This window comes from Phyllostomus hastatus, unplaced genomic scaffold, assembly GCF_019186645.2.
Source record: "Phyllostomus hastatus isolate PE091 unplaced genomic scaffold, TTU_PhHast_1.1 phas_contig_148, whole genome shotgun sequence".
In the NCBI taxonomy this organism is placed as follows: Eukaryota; Metazoa; Chordata; class Mammalia; order Chiroptera; family Phyllostomidae; genus Phyllostomus; species Phyllostomus hastatus.
In genome coordinates this window covers 19,035,347-19,060,286 of record NW_025333607.1, presented here as the reverse complement: position 1 = coordinate 19,060,286, position 24,940 = coordinate 19,035,347, and the positions used below count along the sequence as shown (strand labels likewise).

Here is a 24,940-nt window from a genome sequence, read left to right as displayed (position 1 = left end):
TTTTCACATATATCACATGAATAATTGAATAATGAGAATGCGCCAAACCCAGGGTAGTTCATGTTAGCTGGGTGAATTCAGCGCCATCTGGGCTTCTGGCTTTACTAACTTTTAATTGACCTTGTTCTTTCAGAAGAGTGCTAATACTCAATTTATTAAATAGTTATTCAAGCTCCAACCAGAACGAGTGAGGCCACTTGTTAGGGTACTTGATTGCTGCGTCCGTCTAAAATGCAGAAATGAAATTAATGCCTGGATTTGGGTATGAAAAGCTCATTTTTTTTCAGTGTCCATTTAATAATTACATAAAACCGTAGCCCAATTTCTTCACATTTAACTTATATTTTCTCACTCCTTTTTAGTATTTTTTTTTCTGTTTCGCTTAGTTGCGGCTTTCCAGGTAGAACATCAGCTCCCCCAAAAGCACGGCCACTGTCCCCTTCACAGTCAGGCTCACCACGCCTGAAGTAGTTCTGTCGTATACGCCACGGCAGTTAAATCACCCGCAGAAAACGCATTACACCGCGGGACTTTTGTTTATGGGGACCCTCCAACAGGAACACATGTAACAATTGGTTGGAGACGGGGTTGGGGGTGCAGATAACAGAGCAGTGTCCCAATGTGTTGTCGGTATCTTTGAAGCCCGTGGAAGATATGTAACAGATTTGTCTTATATACATCCCAAACACAGAAGACAGACATACTAAGTGCACGTTAGATACCATGTTGCAATTTGTAAGCCATAGATTCTGATGAGAACAGAGAAAAAGGCAGCATTGCCAATTTATGTCTCACCAGCTTTATGTTTATGCTTATGTTGAGTCTTGCAACTCAAGCCTGACTCCAGCTGAAAGATTATAATTTGGGGAATGAATGATCTGTACCTTGCAAAATTAAGATGATAGATTTTTCTGAATATTTGTTTTGTCACAAAACACCAGCCTCCTTACCTACCACACATGGGTGTAGGAAACAAAATTAATAGCAAGTCAAAATGAATTACGCATGTCTTAAAACCTATGACCTACTATAGCATTTTTAATTCCCTTAACTACATGGAGAAAATCATAACATTTAAAAAGATCTTTCTTTAGGACATTATAAAACATGTATTTTATGAAATTGAGTTACTATTTAAGCCTAATTTTATTATGCAAAATTTTCATAGTAAGATTAACAGTCTGTCTCAAAAATGTAATTAATCTAAAAAAATACCTTGGTTTTAACTTTTAACTTATGTTACTTGAAATGAAGCAGTTAATTTATTACAAGCTCAGATATTTAATTGGTTAGGTACCTTGTTATAATTCGTGGATCATAAATGTTTGATCCAATGTTTAATGTAGGGGTTGTATCACCATAAGGAAATCTCAATGAAATGATTGTGTAAATGTTTAAAGAAAGTATCAAAATATATTTTCATGATCCTATAAATACAATTTTGGCATTTATTCTCCCTCGGCACATTTAATTTATTAGTCTGTGTCTGGACCTAGAAGAACAATTTGCAGATTCTTTGAGTTAGTTTTATGTATAAATTATTCTGTAAATTTTGCTGATTAATTCCACTCAAACTTGTTACCTTGGTCAATATTCATATGTATTTGCAGCATGGAAACCTGAAACCAAATCTGTGACTTCACAAGGGAGCACGTACCAAAATTCACTGTGACATAAACAATGTACCCTGAACCATTTTAGTTGTGGCATAATTTTTTAAATATCTTTTATTGATTATGCTGTTACAGTTGTCCCATTTGTCTCCTTTCACTCCCCTCCACCCTGCATACCCTCTCCCACCCACATTCCCCCCTTTAGGTCATGTCCATGTGTCATAATTTTTTTGGCTTTTTATTTCCCATACTATTCTTATCCCCTCCCCTGTCTATTTTCTCCCTGCCATCTATGCTACTTATTCTCTGTACCTTTTTCCCTTCTCTCCTCCTCCCACTCCACTGTTGCTAACCCTCTATGTGATCTCCATTTCTGTGGTTCTGTTCCTGTTCTAGTTGTTTGCTTAGTTTGTTTTTGTTTTTGTTTTTTTGTTTTAGGTGTGGTTGTTAATAATTGTAAGTTTGCTGTCATTTTACTGTACATGTTTTTTATCTTCTTTTTCTTAGTTAAGTCCCTTTAACATTTCATATAATAGGGCTTGGTGATGATGAACTCCTTTAACTTGATCTTATCTGAGCACTTCATCTGCCCTTCCATTCTAATTGAAAGCTTTGCTGGATAGAGCAATCTTGGATGTAGGTCCTTGCCTTTCATGATTTGGAATACTTCTTTCCAGCCCCTTCTTGCCTGTGGTATGAATTTTACTTCTTCAAAAACTCTGCAGAGTCGGTGCTACCAGATGTATGCTCGGAAATGAAATGATTGCCCATCAGTGAGGTTAACAACTTGCCAACCTTCATAGACAGAACTTCGAATTCTGTGAACTGAGTTGGTGAGAATGGGATTTCAAACTTGAGATATCTGACTCTTAAAAACATTCTCTTTAAAAAAAAACTAGCTTTACCTCCCCCCAAATATTTAAATTCCTATATGAAATGCAATATTTTTTATTTTGTAACCAAGATAAATAATTGCTTTTTAAATTAGTAGTGTAAAAACAGAGACCTTACATTTGTTTATTTCTTTTTATAGAGAGAACCAGAGTGGGTATTTTATTTTAGCTCAATATGTCTGTCTTTGCTTTCTCTGCACTGATCAATAATTACCAAATGTGTATAATTATATGTATGTAATTGATGAAAAATTGTGATAAGTGGTAACAGATGTTAGGCTGTACTTCCAAAATTTAGAAAGAAATGAATTTTCTTGTTACACAGTCTCCTCTCTCTTCAACTTAAAAAGTCATTCACTGACAGCATGTATGTGTACTTTTCACGTTAAAACTTTTGCTAACATCTGTTCAAACAATGGTTTGATTTAAACGTGGGTACTATAAATGATTTAGTACCTGTGATGGTAGAAGCATGCGGTACCTTTATATTTTCACTAAATTAATTACCTTTGGGAATAATGGCAGTGACTATGATAATGGAATTCTGCATTTTTTGGATTAAAATTGAACTAATACCCTACCTACAGAAAATGATGTAAAATGATGGACCATAAAATGAAATAACTTTTGGGCATTTCGTAGCCCTGAAAATGTAACAGACTTTAAGAACCGGAAGTGTACATCACTAACCACACCAGACCGTCCTTTACGTGCTTCTTTATAACTCTGTCTCTGTTTCATTTCACTTTCTGCTCTCGTCGGGAGGCCGGAGCCACCGGGAGCCCCTCCGCCTCCCAGGGAGGGGCACAGCCTTGGGCAGTCTTGCTCCTCTGTGTCCTCTAATCTACTCTCCGTTTGGCAGCTGATTCCAAATGCACCACTCGTGACTGTGCTCCTCAGGCATCCTGCGTGTGAACGTTTTACACAACTCCTATCTGCCATTGAGCTTTTACATGCACAGATTTATTCTGCTAAATCCCTCACCTCTAACAAAAATACCTTCCAAAGCTTTGAACCCCCAGTACTCTTAGATTTTTTTTTTTAAAGGTGGTACTGGTGCCTCAAGTGTCAGGAGGCCAGGGAGAGCCCATTCTCTCGGCTGCCCGCTGCTTGGCCTTCAGCTGCTTTAGAAACACTCAGTTTCAGGAGCAGTCATCCGGGCCATCAGGGACCTTTGCCTTTTCCTGGCCAAATGGGAAACGGCATCGTTTGTGAGCCGTGGGAGCTACACAGAAAGACTCTTAAAAGAGCCAGCTTTACATCTACCAGTTACACATCATAAAATTAGGGAAAACTAGTATTGATTATTGGTGGCCATTCTTAAGATCAGTATGGTTTTACAGATGTAATTAGGAAGTTATTGGTACTAAAGATTGGCAAGTCAATTTATGATGCTTCCGCTGGATTACTTCGCAGTCTGTTAGTGCTTGGGTATTACGTTTCGTTTTAATATCCTGTGGCATCTGCCAATTTCAATGAATACAGAGAGAATTAAAATTATAAGCCAACCAATGTAGTGCTGTGAAAAGCAATGTAATAATAGCCTCTAGGGCTTAGGCAAGCAACTTTATTTAGTGTGAATTAGCAGATAAAGATAAATCATTTCAGCAACAGCAGCATCTAATTTTGTCACTGTTTTTATGCAGTTTTTTCTTTGGTATTGAGTCCAAAATATCCAATGCCAACAGTGGTAGCTTCTACATTTGGGGGGGGACCAGTATATATATGTAATTTTCAAGAAATCATCTTAGTTAATATATTTTAAATATATTGAATACAATTATGTATTCACATAAAATTTGAATATGAATAAAAGCAATGGCAGTGTGGCAAAATAATGATGTAATTAATAACACTCTTGTTTTCCAATCTTCTGCATGAGGTGTGTAGGGTAAATGATAATAAATATTGTTGTAGAAGAGTCAACATTACGTGGACACACAGAATAATAGATGCTTGCAAGTCCGAATTTTGAGCAGGCAAGCATACAACTCTAATCAACTAATAGAGGCTCCTTAGTGCCAACAAAAACATTTTCAAAGTAATGCTCTGGCTGAGCTGGTTATAGCCCATTTGTGTGTTTTACGAAATAGCAGCGCGTCTGAGAGGGCCAAGTTCCATTAAACTCTAATGATTATGCCTATTTCATCTGAAATGTCCGAAGTTATGGGAGGAAGATACTTGAATTCTGTGAAGGCCGAGGGTAGAAGGCAGCGTTATTTGGAAACAACAGTGTCCGTACTCAGTAGAAGCGTATTGTGTCTGGTTGGACTGACACGTTAGGTGCCTGCAGGTAACGTGCTCTCCTTCTGATAACCATGCCCAGCAGAGTGTTTTCAACTCAGCGCGCCATTGCTCCCTTTGCCCCAACTTGAATAAAAGCCTGGTCTAGTTCCAATGCAGGGGAACCTTATCTGCAGGAAGGGGGACACTGCAGCCAGGAGTCTGCGGCACCTGCACCACCCTTCCTTCTTGTTTTCTCAAGTCACCCCAACGTCCAAATGCTGTGCGTCTGTCGTGGTGTACCAGGTTAGGTTGCAAGCAATGAACCAACTAAGAAGCTCATAATCCAGGTAGCTTTACAGGACAGAATTTCTTTTTAGTTCATGCCTGCCTGCATCCCATCGAGCTGCGGGGGTGGGGTGGGGGTTGGGTATCAAGGTCCCAGAATGAGGGATCAGGCTAAGCCAAGAAGCTCATCATTGTTCACTGGTCAAAGTAAGCCACTTGGGTACACTAACTGGAAAGGACACGGATAAATGCTTCCTCATCCTATGCCCGGGCAAAAACGAGGCACTAAGTGTTTGTATCTGTGTCCAATTACTACTGCTTCCAATGTGGCACTTAACCGCGCAGACATGACTTCTTTACTTAAAGTGTTCTTATCACCACTCCTCAGGACTCATTCAGTATTTTCTCCACGGGTTTTCACCAAAACGTATAGAGATTATAACAATGGTTGCGTATCATTATCATACAAAGCAGGTGGGGTGAGTGGAAATGAGGCATCTCAGATCTCAAGTCAACATCTATGTTTTCTACACAGATTGCACTTTTGGGATATACACAGTGAGAGTGTGATATTTTACTCCATTCTTTATGTGAAAATATTAAAAACTGGCCAAGAGAAGAATTTTAGAGGAACAATTAGTTCTTGGGATTAAGAGAACGATTTGCTGTAGTTACTAACAATACTGATTTTAATCCCGTGATTTAGTTAGTTGATTGATTGATTAGCTTTACTCTTAGTCTGGTGATACTCCCAAAGGGTTTGCCCTTTAGAGTTGGTTGTTGCATGCCAGAGAACAAATGGTGCTCAGTGGGGATGGCAAGGTGTTCTGTCCGACTAAAATTTCAGAAGGTGAATCCAGACCACAAGCTTCAGGGAGGCTAGCGGACTGGGGGAATAACAAGTCCCCCTGATGATGATGGAGTACCGGGAGGCTGGCCCGTCCTAGGGTCTGTGAGTGTAAGGGGAGAGAAAGCACATTCACGGTGAGTTAGATCAGTAGCATTTACACCCAATGGCAGCGATAAGTTGGCTAGAGGAGTTGTGCTGCATACGCTTTTGCACCCTTGTGTTTTTGCACGTCAAAATATTTTAAAGTCTTTGAATTACAATGAATGGATCCCCACTTTATCTTGTTTAGTGTAATCCTTGAGCCCTGAGGCCAGAGGTTTTCTTACTTTCATCTGTATTGCTAGCAACATTTTTGATAACAATGGACAGTAAACAGTAAACCATGAATAACTTTTTTTGTTAAATTAGTGTTATTAACTCACCTCAGAAAATGACAAAATTGTTAAAATTATTTTACAACCATATCTGCCACTTTTCTAATTTGGCACACCCAACTTAAAAGTCATTTAGCAGTTTGTGAAATTGGTAAAGAGGTTGAATTTGAGTTTCAAAATATGTTTTCAACAATAATTATTGTAAAAAAAGTTTCTCTTTCAATCATGTTTTTTTTTCATTCTTCCCAACTGTATAATGTCCTTAAGATATTACAAGTTTCCATGCTAAAATGAGTAAACAAAGGGATCATTAGAGTGATGAAAATAAATCCATTCTTCTTTCAATTTCCCTTTGAAAATGAAAAATATTGCATTAGTTTTTTTTTCCTTTTTTAATAACTCTATATTCATATTCTGTGCACAGTGGAATCATTTTTTATGAGTACATCTTTTCTTAGGGGGAAAAATCAGTAGAAACTGTTTATTTTAAGTGGCTTATTTTTTCCTCTACACGACTGGGTTTTAGAATACTCACTCCAATGAAATAAATTATAATATTGCTGCTTCTCCTCATGGCACGTGACATATTATTACAAGCAAGAGGTGCTGTAATGTGGTGACCCCAGCTAAACTACCCAGTGAACTTTTCAAATGAAACCATTCAGATAGATGATGTATTTATGAATAAAAAATAAATTTGCTTTTCAGGGAGTTTGGCCGCTGGAAAGTAAATAACCTTGCAGTTGAGAGAAGAAATTTCCTTGGCTCACCTCTGCCTCTTGCCCCCGAATTCTTCCGCAACATAAGACTTTTGGGACGCCGACCTACCCTTCAGCAAATCACAGAAAACCTTATCAAGAAATATGGGACCCATTTCTTGCTCTCGGCTACTCTGGGAGGTACGACTCTTTGAAACTACTTGTGCCTGTGTGTGCTTGTGCGGAAAACTGTATACATTCAAAAAAGTGTTGATGTATCCAGATCGCTGCAGTTTGAGCGATTCTGGAGTTCACTCATTGAGTCATTCAACACACCTATTAAGGTGTTACTAAATGTCTCATATGGTGTTCACAGTGGTGTCGTGTGAGGTGGATGAGTATCAGTTCCTGCCTGGAAGCAGTTTACAATTTACTAGCATTCATTAAATACAGGCGTTGTTATTACACACTCTAATTCAAGGTAATATGCCAAGTTGTGTTTAAAAAATGAGGGATAAGTCGTCCAATCACAGATGGGAGTCCTCACCTTAGGTTACAGAAAGCAGAAGAGATTTTCTGGAGTAAATACTGAAGGTCTAAAATCACATTTTAGCACCATTTTAGTATTTCTGATTATAGTTGATATATGATATGGAAGGAATGATAAATATTAATTATGATGCATAATGTGAAAGTGGAGATTGATACCATAACTTATCCCTCAATCAATTTCAGAATTTGCAAAAATTCAGAAAGCTGTGGTTTAATGATATCATTAGATCCATATTTTATTATGGAGGTGTATAATTCAGCATTTTCAATGCATTTAAATGATATTTTGGGAGGTAATATCTAACAGGGAAAATATAGGGCATTTGCCTAAAAAGTTAAGGATATCCCAGAATGTTATGTATTTTATTTCATGTATTACTTTATATGCTGTGCAACCATTCTGTTGAGAAGCAGATGTTATTCTTTCCCGGAATGAAGGGCACCGAGACCTGGGGAGAAAAAGCATGAGAACCGTGAGTTTCTCAGCAAGTTTTGGGAAGCTGGGCAGGCTGAGCTGAGCCCATGGAGAAGTGACAGGAGAGACCGCCTGTTCTTTGTCCCTCACCCCCACCTCCACCCCCCTCCCCCTCTTAGGGGACGAGTCCTCTCCCTCCTCTTCCCACTAATCTGGTGTGTCAGTGCATCAGGTCCGTCTTTTCCTCCAGAACACAGCTCACCCCAAACTCTCTCCCCACCTCCACCCCAGCGTCCCCAAACCAAGTCAGCATCACGTTTTCCTTCCAGAACACTCCTCAGGCCCACCCTCCGCTCAGGTCTTACCCAAACTCGAGTCAGGTCCAGTCACCTCCTGCTTTGATTAAAGCCTATGGCCGTGCACTTAAAATCCGAAAGCCTGGCCGGGGTGTACCGAACGCCCTAGCAGCGGCCTGCATCTCACACGGCATCTTTGCTCCCTCCTCCTGCTCGGGGTTCTTCAGCCACCGCGATTGTTCTGCCCTAGTGTTACCTTGAGAAAGAGGCCGCTCCCGACCATCCTGCAGGCACTGGTGCCCGGCAAACCCCTGGTAATCTCTACTATTCCGTGATCTTTGCGTTCTCTGTAGCATTATTAGCATGTGGACTATTTTATATATTTGTTTCCTGGCTCGTTGTCTGTCATTCCTGCAGCTTTTCCTGAAAAAATAGGGACCTTGCCTGTGCTTGCCACCACGTTACCCCTGTAGTTGAACAGTGCTGGGCACAGGGTCTCATTAAATAGTTGTTAAGTGGATAAATTTGTGAAACCACACTTGGCTGGGAGGCCGAGGGTGTCCAGTTCACTGCGTAAATGTCAGGAGTAGAATGCATGCAGAGGGTAATTGAGATATAATTTGGGAGGGAGACTGGATGAAAGACGCACGCCCAGGGAATCAGATGTATCGGTTACACAAATAAAGACTCGGGGTTGGAGAGAACCCCGCACGCGAGACCAGGTGAGCCAGGCCTGGGCAGGCTGCGCAAGGGCAGCTCCCAGGCACACCGAGAAGCATCGGTCTGCGTGACACCTGAGGAGGTCCGGTGGCAGGTGCAGGTGGCTCGGGCAGGAGAGGCTGGCCGTGGACGCATGCTGTCTCTGTGTTCCCTTCCTCCACAGAGGAGTGATGCTGAAACTTAAGGCAGAGACGTCAGACAAGCCTGGCATTGAATCCTTACCGCCCCCTCCTTTTAAATTTGTTTTTATTTGACCAATTGTGAGACTTCAACACCTGTGAAGTCACTTTACTGCTTTTTCAGTTTCTTTGGTAGAAAGGGACACCTACAGGACAGGGTCACAGGAGGGTTTGTGTCAATGGAGGATGTTGCCCTTGGCGCGGCATGTGGTGTCATTGAAACGCGATGCATTTATGGTATTGCTGTGATGGTGGTATGGATAGCCGAAACAATCACAAATTATCCGAATACTTAGGACCGTAGATTCTCTGAAAGCTGTGTGTACTGGGCTTAGTAGCATCAGTCATGACTAAGGCAATAAAAACTCAAGTCACAGTGAAAAATTATTTCCATAATGTCTTGTTAAAAAAGTCCAGTGGGTTGGAAACAAATCAAAGGCTTTATTACCACTCTCCACAATGGTGGTGCCCAGAAGAATTTCAGGGCATAAACCAAGGATACTCTCCAAATAACAAAGGAAGGGGCAGAGGGCAGGCAGAGAGATCAAAAAGTTGAGATGATTCTCAAGGACATTCTTTGTTCTTTAGTCACAGAATTCTGGTGACTTTGATTCCTTTCGCTGTTTTGGTATTACGGATGCTGCATTTTTGGTGTAAGATTAGCTTTTGTCTGGTAGGTTGTGTGGGGCATTTAATCACGTCTTCGGGTTTACCCTTCCAGCGGTCACAGCACGCTGTCTCAGAATTGCTTTGCCTCAGTTACTTAAAAGTCTCGTTGAAGCCTTTTTTAAAGGGGGTGGGCCCCTCACTCACCTTCCCCTCTCTGAGTTTTCCAGAGATTTAGTGTTCCTAGTGTTTTCTGCTGGAGGTGTTCTCCTTCCCTAAATGTTACTTATATTTCTCTTCTGGAGTCTGTTGGGTGATATTAATAATTTAACTAAAATGCATGAAATTATTTAAGTAGCTCAAGGATATAAACTATTTGCAATTAAAATGTGTACCAGGTTGATTTCCTGCAATTTTAAAATGACTGCTGTTGTAATTACACAAAAGCTCTTTTGTTGCTCTAAGTATGTTTTACTTCACAAATCTTACCTGACTAAATATGCAATTGTGTTACTCCATTTTTTTTAAAAAAACTCAAATTGGTGTTATTAACTTGAACTAATTCTCCCTCACTCTTTAGTGAGGAGAAATAAGAAATAAGTCTAATACTAACGCACTGTGGATGCAGTGTATAGAGCAAATGTTTATTTTATTTTATTTTTTATTGTTGTGCGATTCCAATTGTCCCCATCCTGCCCCGATTATTCTCCCTTACCCTGTCACAAAAAGCCAGTTGTTTTATACTGAGGGTTTCCAAAGAAATTAGATTTTCAACTAAATTTACACATTTTAAGAAACATGAATGTAAAATAGTCACTATCAATGTTAGCATGATGAAAAGGAAATAAGTTTTAAAAAATGTCTTTTTCCCTAAGTTATTTAGTACACCTTATTATTGACTTAGACATAAAACTTTGGGTAGCAGATTTGTAGCCTTAAATGCGGTATTTTATGATAGATAAAGCCACTGATTGAATTATCTTCCTATAGGGGCAAATAAATTATTAAAAACCTTCTCCAATATATATCGTTTTCCCATTTATTTCATCTTATAGCTTCCAGACTATTTGTCAATATAGAAATTCAGCTTTTGCTCCTCTTTGGAAAATGATATCTAAACGCCATCACTGCTTAAATATCTGAAATAAGCTACTCAATTTGCAGAATCAATGGTGAAACAGATTGCACTCTGGGGACATATCGATTTCTAGCTAAGGAATATATTTCATGACTATTTTTATAATAAATTTTATTACAATAAATAAATGACACATCCTGAAATAAAAGTGCATCTGTGTATTGAATGTAGACATACAAAAGAGAAAAAAACTTAGTTAATAGGGAAGAGTAAAGGACTTGAAGTGTGGGGGCTTCCTAGGGAGAGGAAGGGTGTCCGCTAAAAAGCACCAGTCTGGGGTCCGGATCCACTGAAAAGGACAAAGGAAGATGGAGACCAGACAATTCATTTAGGATTTTATAAAACTGTTACAATCAATATTCCTGATGATCTTCAACATGACCTCACCTCCAAATTGCACAGATGTGTCCAACCACTCACGCACAGTCACAGACCCAAGCCACCCAGCGTCTCGGGACTCCCGTAGGGAGCCTGGCTCTCTCAAGCCCAAGGCCGTGAGGAGCAAGTTCAAGTGTGTGGTCTTTCCTCACAGCACCTGCCAAGGAGGGAGAGGAGGAAGAGGCAGGCTACTCGGGCCAGGCCCTTCCCTGCTCCAGCTTGGCACCCCCATGCACCTCAGTGGGCAGAGTCAGGAACACAGGGACAATGAGAAAGGTTGGGGGAGCCACTTCCCTGGAAGAGGGGTGTGGGGAAGAAAGGCACTCTTTTCCTGATAGCAATGTTTTTTGGAAATTGGACCAAATTTTTTTCTAGGAGCCTATAGATAATAACATATCGATTTGTTCACTTACAATTTTAGAAAATATGTTTCGTTTTGAGCAACCCAAAGACAAGTCCAGCTAGACCACTGGTTTTGAAAGCACAGAGATTTAAAAGCCATAATTAATATTTAGGGGAAATCATTACAATTTTCTTACTATGTGATTTGAATGTTTTCTCTGGAAAGTGCTTCTTATAAGTGTATTTTATGGTTACCATATTGCTTAGCTTCAGCATTTCATTAAATATTCCATTTTGTTTAAATATAGATATTTTCTTCACTGATAAAATGAAAAAAAAATGCATGATTAATGACCACACAGTATTTATTTAAAGTAAAGGATGCAACCTCAGTGACAACATAGTGTATAAGTAGGTTGGCCTGCACAATAGTTTTTTCAGTCTGAAATTATTACCATATGTTGCTTGTGTATGTATCCCTTTCAAAGAAAGAACAGAGTTCAGAAGTCAGGTAGTAAGATATCACATGGACTGAATATCAATTAGATATTTTTTCTATTTTCTTACATCCCCAAAAGTATCAGAGATGTAAATCTTCTCATTTAATTTCAGAAATACTTAATTCTCACTTATCTCTATGTAAATTAAATTCCGTATAAAGAATTCACAGATCGTCTTTAAATCTCTGTCATGTATCACCTTTCAAAATCAATTAATGGGTATCTTTCTCATTTTCACTTGGTTTCTTCTTAGGAAGTGCACATTTCTTTTATTTTCGTTTAAGAGTAACATAAAAAGAAAGCAAATCTGTCAAAATATGTGCAGTTAATTTCTAAAGCAAATATAAATACTTATTGAAAATGCTTGGGACGGCTTTCTGTAGTAGGATGCGTATTCTGTTTTAAGAAAAAGAACAGAAAGGAAAAGAAATATTTTCTGCCCTGGCTGGCGTAGCTCAGTGGATTGAGCGCGGGCTGCGAACCGAAGTGTCGCAGGTTTGATTCCCAGTCAGGGCACATGCCTGGGTTGCAGGCCAGAACCCCCAGCAACTGCACATTGATGTTTCTCTCTCTCTATCTCCCTCCCTTCCCTCTCTAAAAATAAATAAATAAAATCTTAAAAAAAAAGAAATATTTTCTGAAGCTTCATATCCCAGAGAATCATTAAAATAATGGGACTCTTGGGGAACAAGTCCAAGCCACTGGTGTTTAAGTGTATACTCACACTACTTAAGTACACACTACTGAATTACATCGGTTCCTCTCTCTCTCTCTCTCTGTCTCTCTCTCTCTGTCTTGCTCTCTTTCTCTGACTCTTCCTCATCTTCATCTCTCGTGTTCTCTAGTAAACAAAATGAAAATTTGGAAATTTAAGCAATGCTGTGAATTAACTTTTAATTATCTCTAAAGCAGTTATGGACTAAAATGACTTGAAACCATTTATGTAAATAATCATATGATAACAAAGAAGAAAAGGTGATTAAAATTGCTAGGCCAGTTCCTAATGAGATTCCTGTGAACTAAGTCAAAAGGTACAGACAGGCTCAGGTTTAGCATATTATAAATTTGGTTATGGACTTTTTATTCCTCTTCATCACACTTGGCTGAGGTAGATCAAACCCCTGTCCACTTGCCTGACAAACACGTGCTGAGGGTTACTGTGGTTCAGCCACCCAAGACCTTCCTTAAAGGGACACACAGGTCACTGATAAAGACAGACATTGGAGCTAATAACACATTTTACTGTGACTCAGAGCCTCATTGCTCGAGTGCGGTCCATGGTCGCACAGTATCAGCATCCCCGTGGAGCTTGTTCCAAATGCACAATCTCAGATCCCATCTCCGACGCATGAATCAGAAGCTACCTGGTAACAAGAACTCCAGGTGATTTATATACACCTTCAGTCGGAACAGCACGGTTTCGAGTTTCTCTGTAAATTTAGAGTGTTTCTTAAGTGTCCCAGAAAATTTCCCTTCTGAGAATTAAACTCACCAAAATAATAGCAGGGCTCTATTAACGATACATAACAAAAATGTTCACTGTAGCATTGTTGGTAAACAGCTCCCAAATACAAGAAACGTAATTGTATTTCACTCAGGGTAGATTCATTTCATCTAACCTTGGAACTATTTATTTCCAATTCCTCTTTTTTTTTAAAAAAAAAATGTTATTGTTCCATAGAGAATAATGGAATGGTATCTGAGTAATTTTGTTTAGAAAATTTTTAGATGTTTATGGGGGTTACTGTTAATAATCATAAGGTCAGTTTTCCTTTTAGGGTGTTTTGCAACACATTATGTTTCTCTTTCAAAGCTGTGTAAGGCTGGCTATTTTCTCCCCATAATCTCTCTCAGATGCCAGTTGGTGTTAAGCCAGCATGTCTGTTTTTTAACTGTCTTTATATATTTGGTTCTGCTTTTTGTCAGAAGCCAAATTTTTTTAAAGATTGGTTTCCCCCCCACTATGTCCATTTGTTTCTAAAACACTGTCTTATTTCCTATAACACTATTTTAGTGGAAAGGTAGGTATATTATCAGGATGAGTACTTTTTAACATGTTAAGCTAAAGGAGGATGGTCGTCAGTCAATAATGAGAGCAAAGCAAACACCGTGAGAACTGGAATATAATTTCAAAAGGACAGCCGCACTCAAAATAACCTAAGACTTTAGTTCAGGGGATTATCTGATCTGTCTTTACCAAAAATAGAATAACATTTTTGAACCAAAAGGACACATCAAACATAAAACCCACAATTAGATTTAAGCTACGCTTGCATTGGTTATTTTTGTAAGAAGGGTTTCTACTCAAACAGCAGTTCTCTGTAAGTAGGGCTCACACAAAAGCAACAATGATATTCACAGCGAGACCTTCAAGTGGAAGGGAGTGGAGTGACCAGGAAGACATCTGCCATAAATGCACTTTTTTGTTTGTTTTTTTCTGGGCAGAATGGTAGACATTATAGGTTAGTAGACTAACCCAAAGTCAATAGCAATGATGAAACAAAATACAGCCAACCTATCAGAGGTAGCTTCATTGCAATTGCAAAAATCTCAGTCGATCAAAACGGTAACAGGAACTGTGTGTCTTCCCACAGATCCCCCTATAATTCTGGGAATCAGGCAGAAAGGTCCTCTGGGGAACATGCTCTCCTCCTGGCAGAGGAGGACAGCGAGAACCACTGGAACTTGGCCATGATGCTCAGACCGTGGCCGAGGTCACGGCATGTCCGCTTTGGTTGTGTTCCACTGACACGAGCATCTCCCTTTCCAGTACCAGGCTAAAGGAAACATCACGCACTCCTAGTTCTTCCCTGCGGTGCATCTTTAACCCACGTGTGCGTGTCGGCCTCCAGGATGGGTCCGAAAATACTTGCAAAAATTGACCCAGCCTGCCACACCATCCTTATTGGTTTATGCCTAGGATTTTCTTTTCCCTTCTCTTATCCATTTTTTTTTAATCCTAACTTTTTTGAGACTTTTACCTCTCTCTTCAATAACTTACACATGATAATGCAAAATGAGAAAGCCGAAGTGAAAAGGTAACAGTATGAAAGTTCTTTAATTTCTGTTTCTCATGGACACTATACATAATTGAAAATTTAGGACAGAAACGTAAATAATTGTGAGGTCCACAGCATAGCAAATGAACTGATCATAGGATACCATTAAAGTCATGGCTTTTGGGGTTTCTTTTGTCCTGTTTCTCATTCCCTGTGAAATTTTCCTTCAATGTGCGCGTTTAATGTCCATAAACTACCACAGTATTTTAGTTGTAAAAGACACAGCTGCATGGTTTCTATGTGAAATAATCACATCTTTATATATCCACAGAATGTAATCCTTTTTACTTTCTAACAGACTCAGAATGTTGAATAGCTTTCAAAATCACATTTAGTATTTCCCAAACACATGGATGTCCATTGGAACTCGTATCATGCTTTTGGACAACAGCTGGCTTTAAGAAACATGAATAGAAATGACATTTGAACAGAAACTTTGTAGTTGATTGAATAATATTTCCATTTTCAAACCCGAATATTGTGTTATTTACATAAAATTCAATGTACTTTTGTAATTGAATACCTGAGAGAGATTTACAACTAAAGTTCAGAATGCATTTCTCTTTCTTTAAGACAGACCGTGAAAGTCTCAAAGAATGTGAAGACCGTAAACATCACAGACGCATGATAGTTGTGCATGATTAACCCCCCCCCAAAAACAGATCTCTTGGAGAAAATAAATGAGCTTATTTACTGTTAGATTGAGCAGCTTTGTCTCTGTCTTAGCTATTTCACGGTGCTTGCTTTACAAAACTTTGATGCAGTTGTGTGGCCTGTTGTAGCCAAGGGCTTTCTCCAAGGTATTCATAAAACACAGATGAATGACTGTAATTCGAAGAGCCTCTTGTGCTTACTGTGGGGAAAGCTTTTCCATACATGAACTGATCTTCCGCTGTGCAGAAGGACCATGGGCAGTTTCTGAATGGGTCCTCTTTATCTGGCTATTGGAAGGAATAACCCACTGCTGTCTTTAACGATCCCATATATCTTGATTACAAGATCCACTAGAAAATAATTTTGACTAAGTTTAGGTTCCTGGGGTGAAACTCGATATCTATGAAATGCTTGCTTAATGAAAAGTTAAAACTCCCTCATTTACTGTTAGATCCTAATAAAAAGAAAAGTAGAAGGAGCAAAGGATCTCTCTGGAGCCTCTTCTATAAAGACCTCCCCAGGGGGGGCTGGACTGGGAGTAAAAAGGAGAAAACTGTATTTGAACAATGATTAAAATAAAATAAAAAAAAAAGACCTCCCGATGGCTCCACTTCCTCGCACCGTTGTTTTTCAGGGGATTCCTGTGAGGAGGTGAGGGTTTCAGCATGTGAATTTTAAGGGGGCACAAGCATCAAGCCCATAGCACTGGCACTACCACCACAGCGCTGAATCGTGGGTCCTTAGAATACCACGGCACCGTTGTTCTTTCTGTGTCCACGTGCAGGATGCTGGTTCCGGTGCTCTCGCACAACCGGGCGCACACGTGAAATCTTCTCAGACTCATTGGTCCCCCTGAGAGGCATGCACGCACCTTTCCACAGTAGCCGACCCTCCCTTTCTGAGTGTAACCAATTGTTGGGCATTTTTGTTTGCTTGTTTCTACAGTAACTTACCTATACATTCTGTTCTCTTTTGCTTCTCGGTGTTCCCATCAAAAGCTATTTACCACACACATAACACAATGCTGTTAATAATTTGGTCCACTCCTTCGTAATTATGGTGGATTTTTTTTTCTTTTTCTTCAGCTACTCTGATGAGTCTGCTTGATTTCCGGTATTCCTAGTATCTATTGACCTGACCTTTTGCCAAGTAACAGGGGCTGTTGCTTAGGATTGGACAATCACCTAGGCTGTGTCATTTTAAAATGGTATTATTTTACTTTAGAGAAGAAATACCAACTACTCCTCCGCTAGAAAACCTCAGTGGTTATTTTCTAAAATTGGATGACAGTTTGTAAATGGGCACACTGCCGCCCAAACAGTTAGATGCCTAAAAGCAACAACTTGAGTTTGACACTTACGTGTTAGATGAGTATCGAAAAAGACAGAGGTCTGGGCATGGCCAGTTCTCAATATTAAACTTAACTGACATCGATTTTTATTTTTTGCTCAACATTTGAACCTTGAAAATGGTTGCAGTTATAATATATGCGCCCTACGCAGGCAACCTCTGAATTTAACATATATTTACATACATATAGATGCATTTACACGTCTTCTCTGTAGTTTAAGAGTATAACTAAAAACTAAAGGACAAAGATAGCTTGATCATGTGTACAGGTGCCATGCTGATTGGTGGCAAACATTTCTTCATCATTCTAATTTTATGTTATACAGTCCACATAAGTTCATTTTACATAGTTTCTTAATAGTTGCTTTTGGGCCATGTGAATGTGAGGTAACCTAAACTCTCTCAGAAATGGAGTAAAATTTAGGGGCATCGCTCCGCAAAAGCAGCCGTTCCACGGGCACTAAACCCGCAGGCACAGCGGCCAACATCTCCAGCGCTTCCCTAGGCCCGGGAAAACACGTGCAGAACAACAGGAAAGTGAAAGCACTTGCCCTTTGGTTGTTTATCCCTCTTTGGTCTCATTACGCCTGTCATTTCCTCACCTGCAGGTAATTTTTTTTAAATGGGTGTTCAGGGGTAAACAGGATCCTGTGAACTGTATTCTCTGCAGGAGAGGAGTCCCTCACAATTTTTGTGGACAAGCGGAAGCTGAGCAGAGGGTCCGAAGGCAGCGATTCGGGCGCCAACAGCTCCTCGGTCACCCTGGAGACGCTGCACCAGCTCGCGGCCTCCTACTTCATCGACAGGGACAGCACCCTGCGGAGACTGCACCACATCCAGATCGCGTCCACCGCCATCAAGGTAGGCCCGCCGGCGTTTGCCCTGCAGGGACGGGGCACCGTGGGTTTTAGGGACACGAGGCATCCCAAAAGCCCGCGTCGAATTGTCTGCATGTCCCACTGACTTAAGTAGTTGTGTTCTGAGGTTATTTTAACATTCCCTCCTGTTATCGGTAATGTAACATAGTCAAGATAAAATTGTGTGCATCTTGATGTAATTTTTTTAACTTGATCTTTGGGTCGAGGTTCTTCACAGCCAACTATTAACCGAAGTTATCGTATACTCAAATATCGTGATCTTATCCTGGGAAACACAGAGGTCTTCGTAAAGTGTTGGTGGATAAAGTCTTATTTTAATAGCATTGATTTTTTAAATAAACCTCCATATTTTATTAATTTAAGAACATTACCCTTAGAAGGGGCTTTGTTAGACGCCAAGTGGTCAGTGATGCAGAAGTGAATAAGAAGTCTTGCATTAAACAGTATTTTTCCTCAGTGCTTTGAAAAGTAAGTGCAAGTTTTTGGCTATAAGTTTCTAGAGGACAAGATACTCCATAATCTACAGTTAATAGGTAAACTCTGTGTGTTCGCTCAAGTCCTTTGCTTGTGACTATATTAAGGTTGAATTTCCTCAAGCTGAGGGGGAGAATAAGATCTTTATTTTATTTTACTTTATTTTGGGAGAGAAGGAGAGAGAGAGGTTGTGGTTTCCAAACCCGTAGACATTCGGCGCACTCTCTGGCACTTTAGGTCAGCTCATATCGTTGTGCCCGATAGCCACGGCAAAGCTGGCAGACCAGAGGGTTGGCCCAGTCAGTGTGCTCGTGTGCTTCTGGACTAAGTTAACAAGAGTAAAATAAAATGCAAAGAACATTTTTGGGGGTCTCCACTGCAGTAGTTCACAATTGTTGTAAAAAGCAGTCATTAAATCTATTGTGTTGCTTTACGAGATTAAAAATGAATGTGCGCATTATTTTGCCAGGGAATTGAGAAGTGAGAACTTCAGTATCTGAGAATGCTGGGTAAAATTAGCCCGAGACAGGCCTTTTGTGATGATGTGATATAGAGAGAATAAGGGTGACACAGGAGTATCTTTAGCTCAAGGTTACACATTAATGCTACCCGTCTTCGGTGGTGCTAGTAGGTGAGGTTGGGAAAAAGAGTTCTGCAGACGTAAATTATGCAGTTATAGTTTATTTCTGCAGACGTAAATTATGCAGTTATAGTTAGTTTATTTCTCAGCATATTAAGTTATGCTGAGTTACCAAATATATACATAGTAGTTACACTGCATAGATCAAAATGTGGCCAGAATGAAAGAAGATGTCTTAGCTAATTTAAAACTATTGTAAGCCAGGGTGTCGTTAGAGATGTTTAGCTTGAGGTTGCTGGGGAGAAATAGATTTTCTTTTCAGAAATCAATTTCATTGATATAAACAAGAACTTAAAATGTGTTTTCTAATAGAAGACATCATTGTTGTAAGTATGTTTATTATATGGCTATTGATCTTTTTCGCCCAGCACGGAGTATAGAATCTTACAGTAGAGGTTTGGTACGCACACCGGGAGGAAAATATTCATTCACACTCCATGGGGAGACTGACTTAGTGGGCGTTTGTGCGCACTGGCTTCCGCACAGGTGAACTTGGATCACAGAAGCCCGCGTGGTAACGGTGGAAACTACTGTTTGCAGGCCTGGTTCCTAGGTCCTGGTGACACCTTTAGGGATGATGTAATCTGAGAACTGCTCTGGGGGAGGGAAGGGAGCGACCTGGGGGTGGGAGAGGGCACTGCTCACCTCCAGAGCGCGGTGGCCATGACCCGCGTCTTTCAACCGTGGGCGTGTTGTGCGGTGTGTGCCAAGGGGCTGGGGATGGCAGGACAGGGGGCCTTAGCTCAGGGAGCACACTCGGAGAAGAGTGCGGGAATGACACCGGGACGGGCTGTAAACAGAGGCACCGTCCCATGGTGCCATGTTTCAGTCACAGACGGACTGTGCTCACCGCTCTGGTCCCATGGGATTATAACGGAGCAAGATTTCCCATCACCTAGGGACGCTGTGCAGGCTCAGCAGGGTGCATATCTCACGTGTTTGCGGTGGCGCTGGTGTGAACAAACCCACTGAGCCGGCAGACAGACTGAAGTGTCGTGCCCACGATCCCGGGAGCGGGCAGCACCGTCTCGGTTTGTGCAAGTGCACGCACTCCATGATCTCGGGACAAAACTGCCTGCGGGGGCCTTTCGCACACGTGTCCCCAGGGTTAGGTGGGGCACGGACGCACACACGCATACGTATCCGGTGCTGTAACGAGGAGAAGAGGGAATGAGCTGTGTTCCACTGGGGGCAGCACAGCTAGGGGCATAGTCACAGAAGTTCAGAGGGAGTGTGAGAAAGAAGTGCCAGGAATTGGACCAGGGACGACACCCGGGCCTCTCGGGATGTAACTCAGGGCTGGATGGGTCTCTCTTCTCCGTGAGCCATCCTCTGAAGTGCCTGGCGGGTGTCTGGTCCGGGGTCAGCTGCGGCCTGGATTGCCGTCCAAGCTCCAGGGGAATGGCCTGCGGTGGAGTGCGTGGCGTCCACATGCCCTTGGGGAGGCGTGCGGGTCCCCGGGATCGCGTGCACCCTTTTATGTGCTAGTGCGTTTTCCAGAGGATGGTAGCCTTTATTTTTCTTAGTCAGCTAAGGAACCCCTACCCAGATGAAATGTGTCTGTCCTTCATTATAGGACTATAATTGCTGAGACAGAAGTAACTAATGTGGTAAGAGGGACTCAGTGGGTAGGGGTGGAGGATTTGTACCTGAAACCCAAGGCATTTAATTACCGAAATCCTTTATGTTTGAATAAATAATTCAATACCAAGTGCTTTTATAATATATTTAAAACCAAGAGCTTTAACTCTTTTACTAAATCCCTAAAGGTTCAATGACTTGCTATTTATGTGCTAAAGATTCGGACTGAGTGTACAAAGGTCCACATTTTCTTTGATTATGTGGTACATCCTGTGTTTTAAGTGCCACATAGGAAGCACTTAATTTCTTGAACAGAATCACAGAGTTTAGGATAGTTTTGTCAAACAGTCAGGGCAAATAAGACCATTATCCGATAATGGCAAAAATATAATGAAATCTGCAAAATCATGCCTGCTTTTGTAATGCTAATTCTTACAAAAACTCAAAAGAGTTGGACAAATGGTATTAATTATGAGCCTTTTCTAGAAAATGGAATAGAACAAATTGTTGTTCTTCTACCTTCTAATTATGAATATAAATAAGTAAAAGAACAGCTCAAATGCCTGTGTAGCTTAATTAACTGTTACATTATTCCAATTAATGGCAATTATATCAAATAGTATTTTCAATATTATTTTTAGTGCTATAATATAGCAAGAATAACAGCTACATTGGTCACTGTTTTCAAGTGTCAATTCAACTAGTTATCTAAAAGAGCAAGCCAATACATACTTAAGGTTTATTTTGATTTATTCTAATGAACTTTAATATTACATTGTTGACAAAGGTGAGAAAATGAAAATAGATTATATATTTTGGGGGAAATGTAATGTAACACCTGATGTGGGATAGGCATTTTTGAAAAATTTTCTAATATTTTGTTTTAAAAATTATATTACACGCAGTGAGAAAATTAAATTACTTTATCAGACACTATTAAAATTTTTTAAAGATTAAATTATGATTGTTTTCCCGAAACAAACCCTGATATATACTGTATTTTAGGCATTTTTCTAATATAGAAAAAATATCAGATATTTTTAAAGATTTTATTTATTTATTTTTAGAGAGGGAAGGGAGGATGAAAGAGAGAGAGAAACATCAATGTGCGGTTGCTGGGAGTCATGGCCTGCAACCCAGGCATGTGCCCTGACTGGGAATCGAACCTGCGACACTTTGGTTCTCAGCCCGTGCTCAATCCACTGAGCTACGCCAGCCAGGGCTGATTTTTTAAAATTATAATATTTAGACCTGTTTTCCAAGAAATTTTTATCTCCTCCATGAAAAGCAATTAGATGACATTTTAAAAAACATAATAAATGTTGATCGAAATAACCCTGCCTTCAGCCAGAAAAACAAGGTCTGTTTCAGTTTTATTTTGTGGGGTTTTTTTGTTGTTTGGTTAATATATTGTAGCTATCAATATGAGGTTACCACATTTACACAAATCTCTGTTTGTCATTTAACCTTTATTTAGCTACCGGAGGCCAAACCGAAATAGCATGGTGTCAGGAGTCAGGTTTTTCTGCAGGAACTTTGAGTTGGTTGATTAGAAACAATGATTTGGAACAAAGACTCGCACAAGCAATTTTAAATCAGTGAAGTTTTGAACTCTGTTTCTTCTCACATATGAATTGTACTTGTAGGTTACAAAAATACAAAAGAAACAAATGTCAATCGATACTGCCAGTATAAAAAGTAATTTCGCAGGACTAGAGCATAGGGAAAAATGTAGAACTTCACAAACAACATTAGTAAAGCAACCTTTAGGAAAGAAAGACAAGAAAGAGCCAAAAAAAAAAAGTGTTGAAGCCTTTAAAAAAATATGGCCATTGCAGATATTAGAGTATAGAGCAGTAAGGAACAGTTGGCAATCTATGCTATATGTAAACTAAAATTTCACATTTATTCATAATATGGAGAAAAGTCAGAAAACAGGGTGAATTTCAAGCTATAATGTACTTCCAATGAAACAGAAGCATCTGCCCTGTTTGTTACTGTTACGTAATCACAGTATGGATGCTGAAGCAGCTCTGAAAAATGTCATAGGCATCCCCAACTGGCTTTTATCTTTCAGCATCCTCAGAGCCCTTCCACCTCTGAGGGGCCGAATGACAGCTCTTCTAGTAAGCAGGAAGAAAACACAAAACACTCCTTTGGAAACAGCTTATTTTTATTAAGAATGCATGGTTGCTCTTTTCTTTGAGAATAATTTTGTGCATTGCAATTACTGTTCTGCAGAGCCTCAAGATCCCCGCACAGCGGAACTAGAAAGATCCCATCAGTATAACAAACATGGGAAGCTACTTTGGCAGAATGTCCTCATCTCTGAAATGCCTGCAGCACTGAGCTTGCAGTAGTGGGCATGGGGACTCGGCACATATTTGTTAAATGTTTTTGGTTGAATTTGTGAATTTCCAGCTGCCGGTAAAGACGGTGCTTAGAAGGGAAACATTTCTTCCCAAACGATGTGCAGATGGACTGTCTGTTGCATGTATTTTATAGTGTATCTGATGGCCCCTCAGTAGAGAGAGTGTTCTCCATTTATTGAAAGAATGGGAATTAATTTTTTTCAAGATCATCTTTTTATGAATCATCAGTGTCTGAATTCAAAGAAAACCTGGATCGCTTTTCTCACATTTAAGAATAGCTCTGGAGAGTGAAGTAAGAAAATTTTAGTTGGGATTGGGATTGTGCATGGTTTATGAGCTATCTGGATTTCTTTTTCGAAGAATTCATTTTTAGAACAGTTTTCAGTTTACAATAAAATTGACAGGCAAATGCATGAATTCTCCTTATATCTCCCCCTTCTACACATGTGCAACCTCCTGCATCAGTAGTGTCTCCTGGCAGGTGAACCTACGCTGACACATCATAATGACCCAGCATCCATAGTTCATATTGCGATTCACTCTTGGTTTTGTCCATTCTGTGGGTTTGGACAAAAGTGTAGCGCCATGCATTCATGGTCGTGGTCTCATCCGGAGTATTGTGAGTGCCCCCAGGTGTGTGCTCTGCCTGTCCATTCCTCTTCTCCTCCGCACCTCGCCCCGCAACCACTCACCGATCTTTTTACTGTCTCCGCATTTTTAAATAAATTCTTTAAAAAAAAAGCGCTGCTAAATGCTTCATTAAGTTCAATGAAAGAAATAAAATTTATATTGCACTTCTCCCTATTGTTCTAAAACCTGTTCATCTACCTGTCAACAGATGATAACCAGCCATTGTTAGCTGATACTTGTTTTTCTAAGTTTCCAATTGCATTCCAGAGATGGAGTTAAATACTTGATTGAGAAATATCCTCCTATTTTCCTTTTCTCTACATGTTTGTACCTACTTCTTGTTGCAGTATGTCATATCACATCAGAAAAAGGCAGGAGAGCAGAACCGTGAAGAGCTCTGATTCTTTTTTTTAAATGATATTATTTATTTATTTTAGAGAGGGAGGGAGAGAAGGAGAAAGAGAAGGAGAGAAATATCAATGTAAGAAACATTGATCAGATGCTTCTTGTTTGTGCCCTGTCAGGATTGAACCCCCAACCCCGGCATGTGCCCTGACTGGGAATCGAACTGGCAACCTTTCCCTTTGCAGGATGATGCCCAACCAACTGAGCCACAGTGGTTAGGGCAGAGTTCTGATTCTGAAGACACATGCCCCTGACTGTTGTCCCAGTTCACTACCTATTGGTCACATGATGTTGCTCAGATTAACTATATTCTCTATCAGTTTAATCATCTATAAAAGGAATATATGGATATCACTTATGTTATATTGCCATTATGAACGTTAAAAGATTTAATATATTTAAGGTGCCTAGAACAGTGCCTAGCACATATTAAGTGCTATATACATGTTTACTTGACTGATTAGCTTACAATTACAATGACAAGATAAGGCAGACAAACAGAGGACTCAGGAGCAAGCTCTAGTGCAGAAAAACAATGTGAAACAGAGTAGAAATAAGTCAGGGTCCCCTTACCCTTTGCAGAAGAAGTCAGTTAGTACAAAGGGAGCCACATCAAGAGTACACAAAGGCAGGCTTGACCTATTAGAACTACATTGCAACACAATATTCCTTTTATTGTAATTTCTGAAGACTCACTGAACCTAAGATGAAAGTTCACTTTCTGGTGAATTTATGCATTTCCACTTATAGTCATAACAGAATGCTGTTGGGGAAAGTGGTTTGTACAACATTCCAAAATTCTTCTTTCCAAAATTCAGGGAATAAAAATAAT

At 40.0% G+C, this 24,940-nt stretch overlaps 1 protein-coding gene across 3 annotated transcripts in view; it reads left to right on the top strand.

The window, feature by feature from the left end:
• The window catches only part of BRINP3 (BMP/retinoic acid inducible neural specific 3), a 439,538-nt gene that overhangs the window by 326,592 nt on the left and 88,006 nt on the right, over positions 1-24,940 (top strand). For all 3 annotated transcript variants that reach the window (XM_045859062.1, XM_045859042.1, XM_045859052.1), the window contains 2 exons: positions 6,950-7,140; positions 17,799-17,989. In XM_045859062.1, the coding sequence (XP_045715018.1) occupies positions 6,950-7,140; positions 17,799-17,989 (382 nt within the window). The remainder of the gene's footprint in view (positions 1-6,949; positions 7,141-17,798; positions 17,990-24,940) is intronic.